The following is a 21,152-nucleotide window of genomic DNA, read 5'->3' on the forward strand; positions in this document are numbered from 1 at the left end:
AGATTTATCATCAGTGCATTTTTTGTATTAGAAGCTTTTAAATAATACATGAATTGAAATATCTGATTTCGAGAAATTCAAAAACGCTACAGAACACACTACAGCACTACATGGGGCTTGTAGAAACATCAGTATACTGTCGTGAAACAATTTTGTAAAACCGATTTTTTCAAACATCGGTTCGGATAGTGAAAATCTATTTTTGCTAATGAATAAGGCAAATATAATAACATAAACACATCATGCTGTATATACCTTGAAATATAGTGCACGGGAAAGCGGTTTCATACAAGATCAAATAAATACAACATGTCTTATTTACAGTGTTGGATAAAACTGGTTTATGGCGTCCATTATTCTTTCTTGAGCATATTAAATTTCCTGTTACAAGACTAGTCCGATATACTTCGTCCATTTTGATAAAAGTTCACGTTAAAGACAAGACTAAATTCGCTTTGCATATCCATACAGTTACATACATACTTTATTTGATTTTGAATAGTGAAAGCAGTATAAAACATTACCAAATTGCCAAAAATCTAATCATAGGCGTTCCATTTTGTTATCTTTCTTGGTGATCCCTGTCCCGTATGAAGAGTATCGAGCTACATAAGTCAATGTTTTAATACAACCGAAACTTAAGAGGTCGTTGTTAACTCTTCTAGATATTATTCAGGCTCTAAGATCACCTTCAAGTGCGGCTGCGGAACATCATTGTTGTTGATTTCAGTGAGTAAATGGCATGTGGAAAATCGTTCCAATGAACACCTTGTTTGTCGAGGTGGTTTCCTTTTTGATAATAGCGTCCGTTCAAATGACTATAAGGGAGTTAAATTGAACATATTATTAAAAAGTTATACAAAAACGTTAAAGAAATTTAGTATGAAGAAATGTACCTCCAAAAGCAACTTTTGAACCACCAAGCACCCATATAATTATTCGCACAGCCACTTTCACTATCACCTAGATCATTATCTTGATCCTTTGTAGAGAACTTCATTCCATTGTGCTGCGTCAATGAGTCATTAGCAGTTCCCGAATACTTTCCTACGGTCAGCTTATACTTTTCCTCCTCACTACCAATTTTGAATTCGTCGTACAACGCGTACGTCGAGTTTCCTTCGAAATCTTCTAACAAAACCAACAGCTCGTGTCTTCCCGACTTCGTCATGACATGAAGATTCTCCAAACCGAGCCAGTGCTCTCCATTGACGTCACCGAATCCATTTTTGTAACTTTCCCAATTCCGGTAAAAGTCCACCGATCCATCGATCCGTCGTTGGAAGACGGTCCAGCCACCGCCTAGATTGTACTTGTTTTCGAAGTTGCAAAGTACCATGAAAGGCTTTTCAGTGCTGCCGTAAGGACGAATGTAAAAAGAGCCACTGGAAGACGATTTTATTTCATCACATGATGTTGGAACCAACCGCGTGTTTGGCTGATCCAAAGCATTGGAAATTTTATTTAACTGCAAGGAAGTTTCATTTGAATGTAACATTACGATCTGAGACTGGATGGATTCAATGTTATTCTGAAGTTGTACCAACCGAGTTGGAGATTCGTTTTTCTTGTTCTTCGATCACGTGCTCCACGTGATACTTGATCTCTTCCAACTGCTCCGTGTGAAACTCGAGGGAAAGCTTCACATTGTCCAATATTTCCTTCCGAAAATCGATCATAGCGTGAATAACCGCTTCCATCACGGTTGGCGCGTCACCATCAGCCATCACCTGCTCGTTTAATGTCATTGTTATGCTCAACACTAGGCACAGATACACACTTGTGGACCTCATTGTAAAATATTGACTTCTCGTGGCACAAATCACTTTCCGAAGGTCTCTGTTCGAGTACTGGTAATATACTGGCAGCTCAATTCAGTTGCCGTTGAAAGTTGTTAACATCAGAGATTGACTCTCGATTATTAATTACAGTCGGCAAGCAACAAATCACTAAGGCTTAACAAAAATTTCACCAATATGAAGAAAAGTTTGCGTTTCACAATACCACCACTATGTTTCCGTCAGTTCCGTCCAAACCAGTGCTGCCGAGAATTATCATTAGTGCATTTTTTTTGTATAACAAACTACTAAATAATATACGATTTGAAATATCTGATTTAGAGAAATAAAAAAAACGCTACAGAACACACTACAGCATTACATAGGGCTTGGAGAAACGTCAATATACTATCGTGAAACAACCAGTTTTGTCCAATCGATTTTTTCAAACATTGGTTCGAACTGTGATAAACTATTTTTGATAGTTAATTAGGCATCGAGTGAACAGCAAAACATAAACACTTCTCACTAGGCGATTTCGAGCAAATCATCCTAAAAAATGTCCTACGTGCAGAGGCGGATCATAGGGTAAGCAAACTAAGCAGTTGCTTGGGGCCCCGAGCTTTCCAGGGGCCCCGTCGTTTTGGCCCATGTTTTTATTCTTTTACAACAGTTGCTTGTTCAGCAAATGCGTGATGGGGTTATGAATTTACTTTTGAATGAAAGTAAATCTAGAACATGAAAATGTCAGAATGATCCAGCTTATCTGAATTGTGTTTTGACGCAAAACAGGTGCCATAGTTGTTTAGGTTAAAATATGAGATTGATGCACAGGCGTACATTAAAGAGATCAGTCTTGAAATTTGATAAAAGAAGAGGAAAAAGCTCACAATAGTTTTAGGATATTGGACATGAATTAGCAAAATGTGCTGCACATTTCCAAATATAGTAAATATGATTAAAATTATTCGTGATTTTTCATTTTTAAACATTTCAAAATTGTCCATCTTGAATCGCAACAACCAATTCATTAAAAAAAAATAAAAATCAATCACTTGTCTAATTGGTTAATAGAAAATGATATTCGTGGAAAAAGATTCTCTCGAAAGGTTATTGATGTTTTTGCATTAATTGAGTCTTTGCAAACCAGGCTTTTAGCAATGCAGTTTTTCAATCAAATACCACTAAGGAAAATTGTACGTTAATTTAAATTCGATTCCTCAATAAAAAATATATGGTTTAATCAAAATTGAAATTTTAGAAATTTTGGGATATAGAATTGAATGATGAAAGTATTGCATGTTTTTGGGGCCTCCAATTTATAGCTGCTTGGGGAACCTAGAATGCTTAATCCGCCTCTGCCTACGTGAAACAAACATCGAGCATCGAAAAAAGTAGGACGTTTACTCGGGCGTACCACGGTTTTAGGACGAGCCTTTTTTTTTTTTAGCTAGCGGGCTTATGATGCATACACCTTGAAATACAATGCAAGGGGAAAGCAGTTTCATAACAGATAAAAATAAATATACCATGTCTCATTTACAGCGTTGGACAAAACTAACACGCGACGAGCATTTTTCTTTCTTGAACATATTTAATTTCCTTTTGCAAGACTAGTCCGATATCATTCGTCCATTTTGAAAGGTAATGTTAAAGATAAGGTTAAACTCGCTTTGCATATCCATATGGTTTCTACACATGCTTTATTTGATTTTGAATAATAAAGACAGTACAAAAATTACCAAGTCACCAAAAATCTAATCATATGCATATAAGATTTGTTATCTTTCTATGCGATTCCCGTATGAAGCAGTATATGCGAATGATTCCCGTATGAAGCAGTATTGAACGATAACATAAGACACTGCTTTTAAGACAACCGAAATCAACGAGGTTGTTTTTCATTCTTCTATTCTCTGCGGAACAACATTGTCGTTGATTTCAGTGAGTAGATGGCACGTGGAAAACCATGCCAATGCACACCTGTTTTGTTGAGTTGCTTTCCTGCTTGATAATATAGTCCGTTCAGATGACTGTAAGGGAGGTAAAATGTTTTCACTTATATTAAAATATTGTATGAATCTTTTAAAAAAATGGTATGAAGAAATGTACCTGATATAGCAACTTTTGAACCACCAAGCTCCCTTAAAAGAATTCGCACAGTCACCTTTACTAGATCGATCATTATCTTGATCCTTTGTAGAAAACTTCATTCCATTGTGCTCCGCCAATGAGTCATTAGCAGTTCCCGAATACTTTCCTACGGTCAGCTTATACTTTTCCTCCTCACTACCAATTTTGAATTCGTCGTACAACGCGTAAGTCGAGTTTCCTTCGAAATCTTCTAACAACACCAACAGCTCGTATTTTCCCGACTTCGTCATGACATGAAGATTCTCCAAACCGAGCCAGTGCTCTCCATTTACGTCACCGAATCCGTGTTTGTACATTGTCCAATTCTGGTAAAAGTCCACGGATCCGTCCATCCGACGCTGGAACACAGTCCACCCTGCGCTGCGATTGAAGTTGTTTTCAAAATTACACAAAACCAAGATAGGCTTTTCAATGTATTCATAAGGATTGATGTAATAAGCTCCAGTGGCGTTGGATTTGACCTGACTACATGAGCCAGGCGTATTTAAATCGTCAAATATTTCTCGAATTTCATTGTTTTCCCTTTTCAATCGTTTTTCTTGTTCTTCGACCATGTACTCTACGTGGTACTTAATCTCTTCCAACTGCTCCGTATGAAACTCGAGGGAAAGCTTCAAATTGTGCAATATTTCCCTCCGAAAATCCATCAAAGCGCGATTAACCGCTTCCGTCACGGCTGGCGTGTCACCGTCAGCCATCACCTGCTCGTTTAATATCATTGTTACGCTCAACACTAGGCAAAGATAAACACTTGTAAACCTCATTGTGAAGTATTGAATTCTCCTAGCACCATCACTTTCCGAAGGTCTCTGTTCGAGTACTAGGAATATACTGACAGCACAATCTTGTGCCGAGGTGCCGTTCGAAATTGGACGATATAATCACGAACTTTTCACCCAAAGAAACTAGTTTGATTCGTTCAATGATTCATTCGATTTTTTTTGCTGTCGAAAGTTGTTAACAACACATACATCAGACCTTGACTCACAATTTTACTCATATATGGTAAGCAACAAATCGATAAAAATGTACAAAAACCACACGAAAACAAAGAAAACTTTGCGTTTCGTTGTTATTGGCTGTTAAACTTGTGTTGTGATTAAGAACTCATAGATAAATTTTATTTAATAACATAATGTTTTTCGTTAGAGTCAATGTTTTTCTACGCTGTGTGGCATCTAGCTAGTTCCAAAGCCGCCTCACACATGTCGTATCTTGACTACATCGCTAAACAGTATATTTCACCCCTATAGTACACCCCAGTGACGGTGGTGTCCACCAAATTCAAGCCACGCCTGTCTGATGCTGCGAGCTGAGAGCTTCGGCCTTTTGACCGAACAACTGCAGTTCCATCTTAACTCGCGCAATCGTAGTATATGTTGTCGATCTATTTTTTTCTTCTTGGCATAACGTCGACCGTAATCCGGGAAGCAGCGGTTGGCACATGTTTTCCAAAAAGGGTCAGCAATTCCGGAAGCGCGGGCCAGATAACGACGATTTTATGTTTTCAAAGTAATACTAAACTCTTATGTATAGATTATCAACTTCCTAAATAGTAAAGTTATATAAAAGTGATGATAGCTAGAATATTTGAAATTTTATCTCTAAACTTATTTAAACATTTTCATTTTCATAGAATTATGATCAACATATACATTTTGGATTATTGTACTATGAATTGCTTTCTTGAATTGTACTTGCATTTAATCCATTTCAATAGCCTACTGTTGAACAATCGATCTCGGGAATGTGCTTTTCTGTATTGTTGAAAATAACTCTTCCAATTTCATAATCCTGTCTTTCTATGTTTTATAACCGAAAAGTAAGTGGTACTTTTATTACCACTTCATTGTCGATAATAAAATAGCAGACAGTATTGCTATTCTAAACACAAAACTACGTGAACATCACGTTGCTAGAAAAGCGCATCGTTGATGGTTGGAGATGAATATATTTTATCTCATCCATTTGTTTATACTTGCATATTTTTTACGTGTTTCATTTTGTTAAAAAAACTAGACTTCCAACCACCGAGCAAACCCTAAATGGCTGTGGGAGAGACGAGCAAGAAAAAAAACACAGACAAACTTGGAGTATGCAATGACAGAAAAAACTGGGCTACATTACAACAACAAGGCGCTCTACTGCGAGTAAAAACCACCCCACGGAAAAAGTTGGATGCAAATGGACGGTAAAAAAGGAAAAACAGCCACCAAACACTGCCACCAGCGGATCGTCCTTTCATCATTACTGCCCCGAAACGCTTTCCACGCTTGGCGGTGTAAATAATAGAACAAAAACAAAGATAGAACCCAGAAAACAAAAGGGAAAGTTGTCGCATGCTTTGTTTCCCATTTCCTTAGGCCTACTTCGACGAGAGATGAGTGTTGTATTTTTTATTATATCCCCACGCCTACCATTTTCCACGCAACGACCGTGCTGTCATTGTTCTTTTTTTCGTCAACCTATATTTTTTAACATTTTTGATGTGGTTACTGTTTCGCTTTCGCACCCAATGGCCATTTTCAACCCCTACCCTGGGGGTGGGAAAAGTATCTGGTTTATATTTGATGCCAATACACCGGGTGCGGTAGAGTTTCTTTCATCTGGCTGTTTGTTACTTACAGCAAAAGAAAACAAAAAAGAAAAACCGGAAGCAACGGCACACCGCCGACCGGGAGATGAGCTGATTGTATAATTTTGAATTTTAATGACGCGCGTGATTGTCGTCCGGTCTCGAACTGCATACCGTTTCGAAACGGTATCAATTTTTGTTTCTGTTTTCCTACTCCTAATTTCCTTCCTATCCTCACGTCGCAGTCTCTCTTGAAAATTGATAATGATGGCTTTGGTGACCGTCTTTTTCCTTTCGGTTTGGCTTTCGCTCGGTGGGGCGAAAAATTGCTTTCTTGCTGCCAATTATGGCCCGAGAGCGGGAATCTCTTCTGATCCATCAGCAAACAGGAAGCTAATTGAAATTCATCTCCCCTCGGGTGCGATAACGATGCAAATTAGGTTAGTGACGATTCGTTAATTTTTCTATCCTCGCTGTATATGTTATTGGAAGACAATACTTTGAAAAATGATTTTATTCAATTATTGAACAATATTTGGGGTCTGTACAAAAGGATATAGTGTTTTAAATAGCATCAGATTGTTGAATATTTTCAAGTGAATCTGATAGTAATCTAGTTCTATTCGATCGTGCTGCGAAGAAATTAAATATTAACAAACCCATTACGACAGGGACTGTTTGGAATAAATATTAGCATAGTGGATTTCGTGAAGTCTCACTCTACCTTGACGCCAATATAGTTTCTCATTCTTTGCAACACCGAGAACAATACCTCCGCAAATCGTCAATCGTCTTTTGTGCAAATAAAACAATTCCGTAAGTCAATTCTATAGTCTTTTGCACGCCATAGTCTGCCGGCATTCCCGTTCCGGGCTGTTCCTTCCTCCCTAATGGGTACGATTTAAATCATTTCCACAAACACATTTCCGCCCTCTGGTTGGCACCTTGCCGCATGTTGACTCAATCACTGTCTCGGAGTGTGAGGGATGAATGTGTTTCTTCGTTCGACTCAAGTGTTGTCATACAATGCTCCAACGAACCTATTCACATAGCGCCCCGCTGGTGGGAATGGCGGGGAGGAGAAGTGGTTCTTTCTTCTACAAACAGCCCAAGTGGCCTCTTGTATGTGCCATCGTGCTGTTCGAGCGAGAACTCCTCCTTCTCCTGCCATCGCTTCGAACGCAAAAACCCGATAAGCAACTTGTCATCCGAATGACAATGAACACACTTACCCGACCCCGATTTTCCCCGGAACAGCAACAAGCTGTCTCGGCAGCGCCAGCACCAGCTGGTTTGAGCTCAACCGTATCAAGTTTATTTTTCCTTCAGTTCGCGTCCTTTTTTCCTGCCATTGCTTCACGGAGAAGCGGAGCGAAACTTGTGGCGCACAAAGTTGGACCAGTGTTTCCCCCTGGAGCATCCGATGGTGAACGGTTTTTCCGTCGTCAAATGGAACTACAATGAACTCCACCGACCATTGCCACGACAGTTGAAGTTGCACAGTACAACAGCTAAACAAATAATCATTATATTGTAATTTAATTGAACGGACCAAAGTTCAAAAAGATTCGCCCGAGTTTATTTTTCTCATTCGCCTGCTTTCTCTTTTTCCCACTTGATTGAACCATCCTTGGATTGCTTTCCCCTCTCCAATTGGGATGCATCGAGATGGGAAATAAGGTTTTTCCACCTGAATATACTCCGGTATTATTCCCATCTTTGCTTGTAGCCACCGGAAAAAACCCGGCACCTTCAATTGCAGATGCCGGGGAAAACGGTGTTGGTCGGGAAAAGTTTGCCCACTCATTATCATCAACAGTCGGCGTCATTAAGGACGTGCTTGTGGGCTGCTGCTACTGCTGCTGTTGGCACTTTATGCTGAATTTTCCTTATGCGGCGCAAGGAAAGCAAAAAGTTACGCCACCTAATTGTTTGTTTACGCTGTCGTTTCATTTTATTTGATTGATCCAACATTTGGCACCTCATCAACACCAGCTGGGGGGTGGTCATTATTCGGTCATGAGGAAAAGTTTCTTTTTCGTCCGCTTCGCCCGCTCAAGTGATATGCTCTAATGAGGCAATTCTGTGCCGTCCCTCTTGTACCTTCTCCTTCCGCAGTTACTACGCATCGACACTCTTCGGCCCGCTTCAGCAGCAACCGAACTCGCAACCCCGACCCCTCAAACGGCAACGGTTGATGGCTCCCGGGCGCATGGGAATGACACCCAAGTTGAACGGTGCCGGGCCCATCCTCGGACACGGACATCCCCAGCAACAGCAACAACAGCAGCAGCAACAGCAACAACAACAGCAGCAGCAGCAACAGCAGCAACACATGCAGCTGGCGGCACACACCCAGCAGCAACTGCAACAACACCTGCAGCAGGCGGCCACGAGTCCGGTGGCGAACGCTTGCCAGCAGCTCGGCAGCTTCTACAACCAACAGACCAACCAGATCGGCTCCAGCAATGGCGTCCAGATGGGTCCGCTGGCGAACGGGGGGTGCATCGGCTCGAACGGGTACATCAACAACAACAACTGCATGATGAACGGGGTCGAGCTGGGCGGAAATGTGGTGGCGGTGGTCGGCGGCCCTGCGGGAGGTTGCAACATGTCGAGCTACACCAACGGCCAGCACGTGGTGGGGCCATTCAAAACGTACAGTGAGTATTGGCTTTTCCACTTTTAACCTTCAACTTAAAACTAATATGAAGTATTTTAAACGCATCGAATTTTTCACTTTTAACCTTGAACTTAAAATTAATATGAAGTATTCTAAACGCATTTTTCATATCGGTTCAAAACATAACAAACCACAATTTCTCGACGTTCGAAATGAATCATTGAAAAATAATTTAAATGTTATATGATTTCTCAACGTTCATATAAACGTTCAAATCTGTTTCTAATTATTCCTACCTTATAATAGCTTTTACCTTTCTTGGAAGACATAAATAATACCAAATTATGGAATAAATCAAAAATATGTAAGGTACACAGTGGCGGATTTACATTCTTGGGGGCCCTAAGCGGTAAAATGAATGGGGCCCCCGCACTACCGTAAAAAGTAACAGATTTTCGTCTTGTTTATATGCTTTTTAATAAAATCAATGTTAGATATCATTTTATCATAAAAAAGTTTTCTGGCTGACTCCTCGAAGTTCTATCTATGTTGTTTAACAAGTCTTATGCAATAAAGAATTTTTATTAAAAATGGTATGCAGAACAAACGCATTGCTTACATTGAAATTGTTTAAGTTTTTCATTCGCATTATTTTATTCTTATGCTTGATAATTTCCAAAATTTTGTTGTTTTGATGCAAATATATGCTTGTTTACAATTAATAAACTATAAAAAATGTATCTTCTGTTACTCTTCAACTCTGATTATATACCGGACCAAACTTTCTTTATTTTATTATGGTTCTTAGCATTAACTTTTATAGGACAAAGTAAAAATATCCACTATTGATCAGTTACAATTACAGCCTGTTGTGAACTGTTCGCTAAGCATTTTTCGAGTGTCTTTGCCGGACCGTCTAGTTGTGCACCGATAACTGCACAGGGGGTGCCGACTACGTCGACGGACACCGTAGATAGTGCCAACTTAAATATTGACCTACGCACTGTACTCGATGCAATCAGGAAATTAAAACCATCTTTTGCTCCCGGTCCGGACGGTATTCCCGCCGTTGTGCTAAAAAAGTGTAGCACCGTCATTGCTCCCTTACTGCTTAAACTGTTCAGTTTATCTCTAAATTCGTCATCTTTCCCAGCAGTATGGAGACAGGGCTGGCTTGTTCCCATTCCCAAAAAGGGCAATCCGTCAATTGTCTCCAATTATCGTGGCATCTCCCTTCTATGTGCAAGTGCCAAGGTGCTTGAAGGGATTGTTCACTCGTCCTTACTATTCAGTTCCCGGAATTGCATCGTCCCACAACAGCACGGGTTCTGCCCTAAACGCTCAACCCTAACTAACTTACTTTCTTTTTCAACTTTTATTTCCACCAAATTTGAAGCCGGTTTGCAAGTAGATGCAGTATATACTGATTTTAAAGCAGCATTTGACCGCATCCCTCATGCGCGTCTCCTTGATAAGCTGTCCAAGATGGGATTCGGCATATCCATTGTTGGATGGCTGGAGTCTTTTATATGCAATCGTTCATTTCGCGTCAAACTTGGATCTCATCTCTCTCAACCTTTTTCCCCTGCAGCTGGGGTCCCTCAAGGTAGTGTATTAAGCCCTTTACTTTTCGTTTTATATATTAACGATATCAGTGCTGTCCTTCCCCCCGACTATTTCTTGTGTTACGCAGATGACATCAAGATTTTTATGCCAATATCATCTCCCAGCGACTGCATGAGTTTGCAAAGGCATCTCAATCTTTTCAATGTATGGTGTACAGAGAACAATGTGACCCTCTGTCCAGAAAAATGTAATGTTATATCCTTCTGCCGCTCTCGGTCCCCGATCCTTCATACGTACTACCTAGACAACACTCAAGTCAGCCGGGTTAGTACGATTAAAGACTTGGGTGTGTTACTCGATAGTAGATTAACCTTTTCGGCACACATCGACGCCGTCATCACTTCGGCCCGTAGAGTTTTGGGCCTAATTAAACGTATGGCAAGTGATATCTCCGACCCATTTTGTCTCAAAACTTTATTCTGTTCGCTGGTGCGCTCAATTTTAGAATACTGTGCTGTTCTATGGGCCCCTACTACAAGATCTGGTATCGACAGGTTAGAGGCGATCCAACGATCGTTTACTCGATTCGTATTTCGTAGGGCGGGGAACACCTCCCCTTTGCCACCCTACGAATCTAGATGTCAAATGCTGGGTTTAACAACATTGGAAGCGCGACGCACCTTAGCGCAAATTATGTTCATTGCCTCAACCCTCTCCAACGCGTTTGATGCCCCTCATATCCTTTCTGCTGTGGGTCTCGCTGTCCCTTCCCGCGGTCTACGCCCTCGTCAACCTTTATCCATTCCTACACGCCGTACTCCAGCCGGTTTTAACGATCCTCTTCTGCGCGCTCTGCGTCTTTTTAATACTCATAGCCATCTGTTTGACTACCATATCCCACTATCCTCCTTCAGAGCCTGCCTCCTAGAATCTCTTATATCCTAACCCACCCTATACTCCTATTTGTAACCCTCTCCCCTGCGGAGTTCTAGCATAAGTAAGTTGTTAAGTCTGCTGGCGGACAACTTGAATACTGAAATAAACAAACAAACAAACAAACAAACAAACAAACAATTTATTACGTGTCGATCATAAGAGCAAATTAATGAATTCTATCGAGTATTGTTTAAGTATAAATTTTACAAACTTGGCCGCTGAAGGTTCGGGGCCGCTCAGTCCGTGCACCGTTAAATCCGCCACTGAAGATACATTGATCTTAGTACATTCAAAATCCCATTAATTTATAAGCATCTTGTTCTTATATTTAAACTTTCTTTTATCAAAGTCGGTTACCTTTACCAGAAATTTACAAATAATCTCTTCCTTGAATTAAACATCAACTTCATAGAAATAACAGTTAGATCAGTAAAACAGTTAAAACTCAACAGAAGACAAAGTAAAATAGAAAAAATAACTGGAGCACATGCTTCCAATGACTTTAATCTGTTGCTTGCCATAACAAGCGGAGTGAATTAAAGTGAACCCCTTCACATGCGGATGTTTACACCACCTTTGATGCTAGAAACCGGCGACCGGTTCAAATATTGATTGCCACAAAAAACCCACATTCAAAACAGCTCCAACCAAGGATGGCCCAGTAGAGAGGTGGCCAAGGCTACGCAAAACCCCTCTATCCACTTGTTGTCCTTCGGCTCATCCTCGAGAGAAGGATTACGAGGGAAGGGCAAGACCAAAAAACTCCTTGACGGCCTCATTCCGTCCACATTTACGGGCACCGGAAGTCGCTCAATCCCATCGCATGCCGGCATCGTGTTGGTGTCGAAGGCATCGTTCAAGCGTACACCCTGGGAAGGGAAGAGAGAGAGGGTTGGGTGGTCGGGGTCAAAACGGTTGCTCGCCGGCAAAAGTGCTCCGGTTTGCCGCCGGCCACTATCTCGACGGCCGAAGAAAATGGTCTCATTTACAATTCATTGAATTTACATTCATAATTATACTCCTACCATCCAATGCGGGCCGTGACGGACGAAGTTTCCCTTTCGGTGCGCCCTTCGGCCCGCTCCCTCCAGAAAGTGAACGGGTTTGGCTGTTTTTTTGTATAGCGAACTCCATCTTCTGTCCCTTTGGAAGCATGCTGACGATGCTACGAAAGTACAAACCTCCGGCGGGCTTCTGTGTACCGATGCGAAACTCCATGCAACTCGCAACTTGTCCTTGTCCTGCCGAGCGCTCCTTTCCTTGAGGCCTTTCCACCGTAAAGTTTCCACCGAACGGTTTTCTTTTGATTTTAACGATGATTCGGTCGTGTAATGAACTGTGGCGAAAGCGAACGAGAAGCGACCGACCGACCGATTCCTTTACCAACCCCATTAAGGAAGCATCCTTGGGCGATCAACAAGCCGTACGCCTTACCAACCGGAAGCGACATTCTGTGTTACGGGGGCAAAGCACCCTTGCGACGAAAGCTAATGACTGTACTCACCATGGACCATGGCTAGGTTCCAGTTCAAGAAACGATCTCTTTCGCACACATATACTTTCCTACTTGTCTCTGTTAGAAAACAGGACCCTCAGAGGGTCAAACCCTCGGTAGGACGAAGGAATAGAATCTTACCAATTTTGAGGAGCGAGAAAGAGAACCGACGGAGAAAGTTTTCATTACAACCGAGCACAATCTTTCGGCCCAATGTGGAACGCCGCAGGACATTCGGGAAGAAAATGAAAACGGGGAAAACCCGGGAACTGCCTCCTCGGGTAAAGGAAAAAGGAGAGGAAGGGCGCGAAAAACCGGCAGGACATATCTCTCCTCGATGAGGTGTTGAAGTTTGCCTTATCGTTGTTAATGTTTTATGGGAAATGGACTGGTGTTGCTGTGGAGGGCTCGTCTTGGGTGAGAACATTTTGTAACCAACAACTTCCGCCCACGATGACTGAACGACCTCCTTCCCGCCACGAGCGGCCTTTCCTTGCTGTGAGGCGTGGAAAACAGGCGTAACGGCAAAAACAAGACATAAATCATGCGGTGTAATTATGTACAGTGTCGGTGTGATTAAGATTTGTAGGACGTGAGATAAAAAATGACGATCACGTTGGAGCGTGCTGGGCTCGAGGGCTTTCGCACCATGACGTCCAGCCGCTTCGGCAGCTTGGCGGGAACGCATCGGAAAGACAGACAAGGCAACAAGAAAATTGGAGTAGCTAGTGTTTTGGTTTATGTTTTTGGAAGGCCTATGGAGTGTTTTTTTAACCAAATTATGAAAGTATGACATTTGTTTTATTCTGTTTTCATATCAAAGTGAAATATGCCAAAATGAGCAAAACAAAACGGTAAACTAATTAAGCTAACTTTGTCACTCTCAAGAGGAATACGTCAAAAAATCCCATTGTAACGATAATTTTATCATGATATACTGTTTTACTTTCGTTCGTCGTTATAAACAAAAACAAATTTTAAAGATCCAAACTATTTTAACACGTTCTTGGAAGATATAATGATAACAAACACGGTTATATATTTGTAATATTTCATAGCTTTACTCTCAATAGCCTAAAGAAATACTGACTTGGTGGTTTTGTTTTTCAAATTGATAATGGTTATCATAACAGTTGAATGGCATTTTATGTATTTTTCTTTAAGAAAAATAAATTCAAGTAGCAAAACCTCAACATTTCAAAGTTTTCTTTTCATATTCAAATACATGTGTTTTTTCAATTGAATATTGGGTTAACATTGGCTCACGACAGTAGTGCACGAAATTATTTGGTCATCATTTTACTAAAATTTTAATGTTCTCCAGATATCATTAAAACGATTTATGATTCTCTGAAACATGCAACAATGTTACAGGCAGTTTCCAAACAAGATAATTTTGTAAAAATAAATGGTTTTTAAGTTTTCATCGTGAAAATAAAATGAACGAAACAGAATAAAGTTGAAAGTTGTCTTAAATGTTTAAATTTAAGAAAGTTTTGAAAACTATAACCATGTTTTTGTCCATTCCGAGGTAATTTAATGAACAAACGTTATTTTCTTAAAAAATTACTTGCACTTTTAATTCGACAGGAAATATACGACGAAAAATTTAATACATTTAAAAGCCATCTGAAATTTACCTATTTGTCTAACCCCAACTTACCAAGCCTTACACGAAATTTGTACCATTTTCTTCATCTCGAAATCATATTACGTTCTCCAATCCCCCGTCTTACCTCACAGCAACCACATTGTGGAGCGATTTTCTTTTTCTGACGAGACTTTCCCACCGCAACTACTCCTTCTTGCATAGAATTTCCTGCCTTTATCGGGTAGGCAAGGGAGTGGAAAACGCCAGCCGTCGAATGCCTGTTGTAAAATTTTCACACCTCCAAGACTTTTGCATTTTGTGTGTTCATTTGTCTGGCGGTGTGCGTTTATGTGAGAGAAAATGTGAATCGGGAACAAAAGAGTTTGAACTACTCGGTGCCGAAAAATTGGCCGCATTTGTGGATGCCGGCATTCACCAGCCTTCAACATGGAAAATGTCAGTGGCAGTGGGTAGAAAACCCCTCACCACAATCGCAACGGGGTTGACTTTTTCCCGCCTGGAAAACGTGGTTGCCTTTTCGTTTTTCTCACCTCATCTGGATGAACTAAACCTATCGTCGTTGTTTTCCGTGTTTTCCTCCCCCATTTCCAGTTTCCCACGCGCCAGTTCGTCTGTTTACTTCTCAACCAGCTGACAGACGGTGACGGTCGGAAAAGTAACACCTCCCGTGCTCTTCACCCTCCCACTATGATCCATTTTACTCGACTCTTTCCCATCCTCCCGGTGAGGGTTTGAGATAGTTGATGAAGTAACACAAAAGACTCGACGCCATACTACGGCTTCAAAGGTTCCAAAGCCGATGGAGAAGCGAAAGGGATATGTACTGGATCCGGTAGACAACCCGGAAACGGCTACGACGGGTACGACGCCTCATCTTCTGCCTCCATGCCCTTCCCGACTCCAATCTCCTCCCATCGGAAAAGGGCCAATAAAATGAACTTCTTCTTTTTCGCCATCGTCACCACTATATCGCTTCGGAGGAATCGGAGTGCGGAGTTCACTAGCCTGGCAATATGAACCTACCTCTACCTCGCAGCATTCCCCGCCCATCCAACCACCACCGAACATGGCACGATGATGAAGCACTTCGGGCTCGAGCTTCCGTGTTTTCCGAGCTTCCGAGCCGACACAAAAACCGTATTTGTAACAAATAAATGAATGGGGTCGCTCGCTAGTTGATAAAATATTCATATTTTAATTAAAGCACGGAAATAAAACTAGCTGATGATTCAGGCCTGCATCACTGGTGTTTGTGTGTGCGTTTTTTGTTATTTTCTTTCAATGTACGACCCCGATTCAAACTGTAGCTAACCGGTTTTCCGTTTGTCTGCGTGTGCGAGTGTTTCGAAACCATGCAACTACTTCCGGTCCTTCCTTTTTTCGTTCCATTTCCATCGAAGTTGGCGATGACGAACGTGCGGGTGGTAGCAGAAACTGCATCCGAGCAGGATATTCGGTGATTCCGATCCTGTTTGATGCCGCTACACAACTGATTTGTGTGCACAAACTGATGATGTGTTGGTGGTGGTGATGGGAGGCAGTAAGGTCGTAAATTTCAATCTCTGCCACGTGCATAACATATCCTCGAGCAGGCAGTCATAAGGTACGAAAGGAAGAACCCTTTCCATCCCACCAAAAGGGGAGATAAGCCGAAGGGAACGATGCGTGTCGGGAGATTTTCCTGTTCGTTCCGCATCGTCCCTACCTGTTTGCAGAAACACACACACCACCAGGCCATGGGAATCTGATAAGGATATAAAGGGGATGTTGTGGGTAAAATTGGATAATAACAACTTCCGCCGCTCGGGTGCCTGATGGGACGTTCCGCGACACCTTTTTGAACTCCGGTTTGAACTTAACCCCAACCGACACCGATGGTGTGTGTGGTTTGACTCGTCCCCTGCCATCTTCTGACGCTATATCTTTTCTTCTTCGCTTCCCTCCCCAAACAGGTAATCCCGATACACTGATCTGCGGCAACTGCCGGGAGCTGTTCACCGACCTGACCGAGCTGCTGGATCACAAGCGTAGCTACTGCAAGCTTCGCTTCACCTGCAAGTGTCTCAGTACCTCCCCGGTGCAGAAAGTTTGTAAGTTTGCTCGGAAGCCGTACCACCCTGCCCCGTCGTGTCCGCTGGCTGACCTTGTGGATGGTCTTTTCCTTCCTGCAGATCCCGCACCCCACGCCAAGCTGCTGTGCGTCGCGTGCAAGGACTCGTTCTCCAATCCGTGGGACTTGATGGTGCACGTCCAGGCCGCGCACATGGTGAACATCTACGAGCTCGGCTCGGACGGGGCGTCGGGCGATGACAGCAAGACGTCTTCGTCCTCCTCGTCCTCCTCCTCCTCATCATCGTCCTCGTCCTCCTCGTCTTCGGCAGCGTCGGGTTGCGATCGTACCCCCAACAGTACGCCCACCATGCCCGCCTCACCCTCGTCGGCCCAGGAGCTGGTCAAAGTCAACGGTAATGGGTTGGCGGGTGGCAATGGCGTTCTGCCGATGGCCACGAACGGAGTGCACGAGCTGGACGACGAAAAGCACGATCATGTCGAGGTGAGTATTGGGAATTTCATTTCGAGATTTATGCTGACGCGCATCATGCGTGCAAGGAGTAGTATAATTGTCAGCTTACAATTCACAACAATTAGACTCCAATTGGTTGAATTTGCTACCTTATTTATTCATCGCGGTGGGTCTCGCAGCATTATTATTGCCTTCTTCTTCATCTTCTTCTTCTTTGTCTACGAGGTTATACACCAGTACGGCTGTTGAATCCAGCTTCCTGAGCTTTCGCCAGCTAACCTGGTGATGTAGAGCTCAGAGGGACCGGCAACTAAGGCCATATGTCCCCATTATTATTGTGCAAATAACTTAGATTTTAGTGCACTGGAAAGCTATGTCATGACACAACAGCAGATAAACAAAACAAAAATAGTTTTGCATTTTTCTTTCTTGAAAAAAATTTAATCCCTTTTGCAAAACTAATTCGATATCCTTCGTCCATTTTAATAAAAGTTTATATTAAAGACAAGGCTAAACTAGTTTTGCAAAGCCGTGCGGTAAACACACATACTTTATTTCATTTGAATAGCAAAAGCAGTACAAAACATAATTATCAAAACTCTAATCATATGCATAAAAGAGTTGTTATCTTTCTTGGCGAACACTATCCCGTATGAAGCAGTACCGAACTACAATAGACATTGTTTTTAACACAACCGAATCTTATGATGTTGTTGGTAACTCTTGTAGTTTTTATTCAGTTTCATACCAGTCACCTTCAAGTTCGGCTACGGAACATCATTGTCGTTGATTTCAGTGAGTAGTTGGCACGTGGAAAATTGCTCCAATGAACACCTTGTTTTTCAAGGTGGTTTCCTTTTTGATAATATCGTCCGTTCAAATGGCTGTAAGGGAGGTAAATTGAACGTATTATTAAAAAGATATAAAAAAACGTTAAAGAAATTTAGTATGAAGAAATGTACCTGTTATAGCAATTTTTGAACCACCAACCTCCTGCAAAGGTTTCTGCGCAGCCATGAGACATGTTATCTAGATCATTGTCTTGATCCTTTGTAGAAAACTTCATTCCATTGTGCTCCGTCAATGAGTCACCAGCGGTTCCCGAATACTTTCCTACGGTCAGCTTATACTTGTCCGCTTCACTATCAAGTTTGAATTCGTCGTACAACGCGTAAGTCGAGTTTCCTTCGAAATCTTCTAACAACACCAACAGCTCGTGTCTTCCCGACTTCGTCATAACATGAAGATTCTCCAAACCGAGCCAGTGCTCTCCATATACGTCACCGAATCCGTGTTTGTACATTGTCCAATTCTGGTAAAAGTCCACTGATCCGTCCATCCGACGCTGGAACACTGTCCAGGCACCGCTGCGGTTGAAGTTGTTTTCAAAATTACACGAAACCAAGATAGGCTTTTCAATGTTTCCATAAGGACTGATGTAATAAGCTCCAGTGATGTTGGATTTGACCTGATTGCATGAGACAGGCACCAACTCGCCAAGTATACTTCGAATCTGATGGTTTTCCTTTTTCATTCTATTTTCCTCTGATTTGTTTTCTTCGATCACTTGCTCCACGCGGTTCTTAATCACTTCCATCTGCTTCGCTTCCTCCTGCAGATCTACGATCCGAGACTGGATAGTTTCAATGTTATCCTGAAGTTGCACAACTCGGCTAGTCATTCGTTTTTCTTGTTCTTCGATCTCGTGCTCCACGTGATGTTTTATCTCTTCCAACTGATCTGTGTGAAACTCGAGGGAAAGCTTCAAGTTGTCCAACATTTCCCTCCGAAAATCGTTCAAAGCGTGAATAACCGCTTCCATGACGGTTGGCGCGTCACCATCAGCCATCACCTGCTCGTTGAATGTCAATGTTATGCTCAACACTAGGCACAGATACACACATGTAAATCTCATTTCAAAGTATTCGATTCTTTTAGCACAAATCACTTTCCGAAGGTCTCTGTTCGAGTACTGGCGATATACTGGCAGCACAATCGAGTTACAGGGTGCCATTTGAAACGGAACGATATAATCACGAACTTTTTACCCAAAGAAACGCGTTGCTATCATCGAACTAGTCATGTTAGTTTCAATGATTCATACGGTTTGTTTGTTGTCAAAAGTTTTTAATTACACATTCATCAGGACTTAACTCACAACTTCTAAGTATGGATGGTGCGTAACAATGCGCTGCGTTTCACAGTGCTAGTAAAAACGTTTCTATTGTGCACTTTTTCTAGTCTAGGGTATATTTTTAACTGTTGAAATTTTATATACTATGATGTAGGTAAAATTTCTTATGTTCCCTATAAGTGAGTTAAATATGTCTATTTCGCACAGTATTGATAAAACTCATAGGTAATGATAATGACGAGTCTCACCTCTTACCCCAACATAGGTTTCAAGATGGCGAAGTTATCTTAAAATATTTGTCACAAACTTTTAAGCAAATAATGAAATGGCGGTATGAAAGACCATTCATGAAAAAAATAGCGGTTAGTACAACTTTCAAAAGACAGAAATCGTGGAACCACTTTCCGGTGCACGGCTAAAAATGCTCTCTCCTTTTCGTGTAGCCGGTATCTCCATTTTCCATATTTGAAGGAGAAATACCTTTTTCCAGCGTTTTTGATGGATAAATTCAACGCATCTGTCACTTGATTGTACAAGAGCGACAGATGCAGTTTCTATAGAAGGATCAACTTCAAATTACCACTTTTAAGCGCGCGTGTCTCAAAGATATTCATGTTTTGTTTTATTTACATTTAACTTTTTTTAACAAAAATCTCATCATCAGCATCCGTGAGATCGTGATGACGAGTGCGATGTTTACAAACATTAAATTTCGATAATATACAACTACAAGACATTGCACATTCTACTGGATTCTACTTAACAACCTGCTTAACGTATATGGCAATTACGAATTGTGAAAAGTTGGTAAACCAAACATTGAAATTCTTTAAGAATTGTTTACATTTTAATATTTCATTCTCTTATTTATCTTGTGTTTCCAACTTTGTTTCCAGGCAAACATCAAAACATAAACACTTTACGACGCCTATTATTATCTAGGACTATAGTGCACAGGAAAGCGGTTTCATAACAGATAAAATTAAATACTCCATATCTCATTTACAGTGTTGGACAAAACTAATTCACCACGTTTATTTTTCTATCTTGAGTATATTTAATTCCCTTTTGTAAGGCTAGTCCGATATAATTCGTAAATGTTCAACCCCTCTACAGTTGTGCTCTAGCCTGGCTCGGGTAATTTTTTGTCGCACGTTTTGATTCTACTTTCGTTGCGCGTCGTTCATTTCGAGTACACCTGCTTCGAAAACACGCTCTTATGTGTTTGTAAATTTTTATTCATATTTTTGAGACTAATTGACATAATTGAACCAAAGTTTTTGCTCGTTATCGGCAAATTATTGCTGCTTACAATCATTAATAATGACTATGCAAACTGACCATCATTTCATTTCACTTCATCAAAAACACCTCCAAAATTTTAGGAAAACGTTTTCTTCTGTTTTAGATCAAAAACTATACCAAAATGTGAAAAAAACAGTGTGACAATTTTGATGAGCCATTATCTCAACTTGACAGGACTGTGGAGAAGTTAAATAAAAATTAATATTGAAAACAATACTAAACCCGCTTTCCTATCCATATGGTTTATACACATACTTTAATCAATTTTGAAAAGTAAAAGCAGTACAAAACATTACCAAATTACCAAAGTTCTAATCATATGCATATAAGAGTTGTTATCTATTTTGGCGATCCCTGTCCCGTATGAAGCAGAATTGAGCTAAATATGGCACTGTTTTCAATACAACCGAATCTTATGAGATTGTTGTAGTTGATTTTTTTTAGATATTA

General features: G+C 41.2%; 1 protein-coding gene across 1 annotated transcript in view; it reads left to right on the top strand.

Annotated features, from left to right (window-relative positions):
- The window catches only part of LOC131281247 (uncharacterized), a 58,456-nt gene that overhangs the window by 25,001 nt on the left and 12,303 nt on the right, over positions 1-21,152 (top strand). The window contains exons 5-7 of the mRNA XM_058310520.1: positions 8,626-9,170; positions 16,692-16,829; positions 16,911-17,293. Of these exons, the coding sequence (XP_058166503.1) occupies positions 8,626-9,170; positions 16,692-16,829; positions 16,911-17,293 (1,066 nt within the window). The remainder of the gene's footprint in view (positions 1-8,625; positions 9,171-16,691; positions 16,830-16,910; positions 17,294-21,152) is intronic.

This window comes from Anopheles ziemanni, chromosome 2, assembly GCF_943734765.1.
Source record: "Anopheles ziemanni chromosome 2, idAnoZiCoDA_A2_x.2, whole genome shotgun sequence".
Lineage (NCBI taxonomy): Eukaryota > Metazoa > Arthropoda > Insecta > Diptera > Culicidae > Anopheles > Anopheles ziemanni.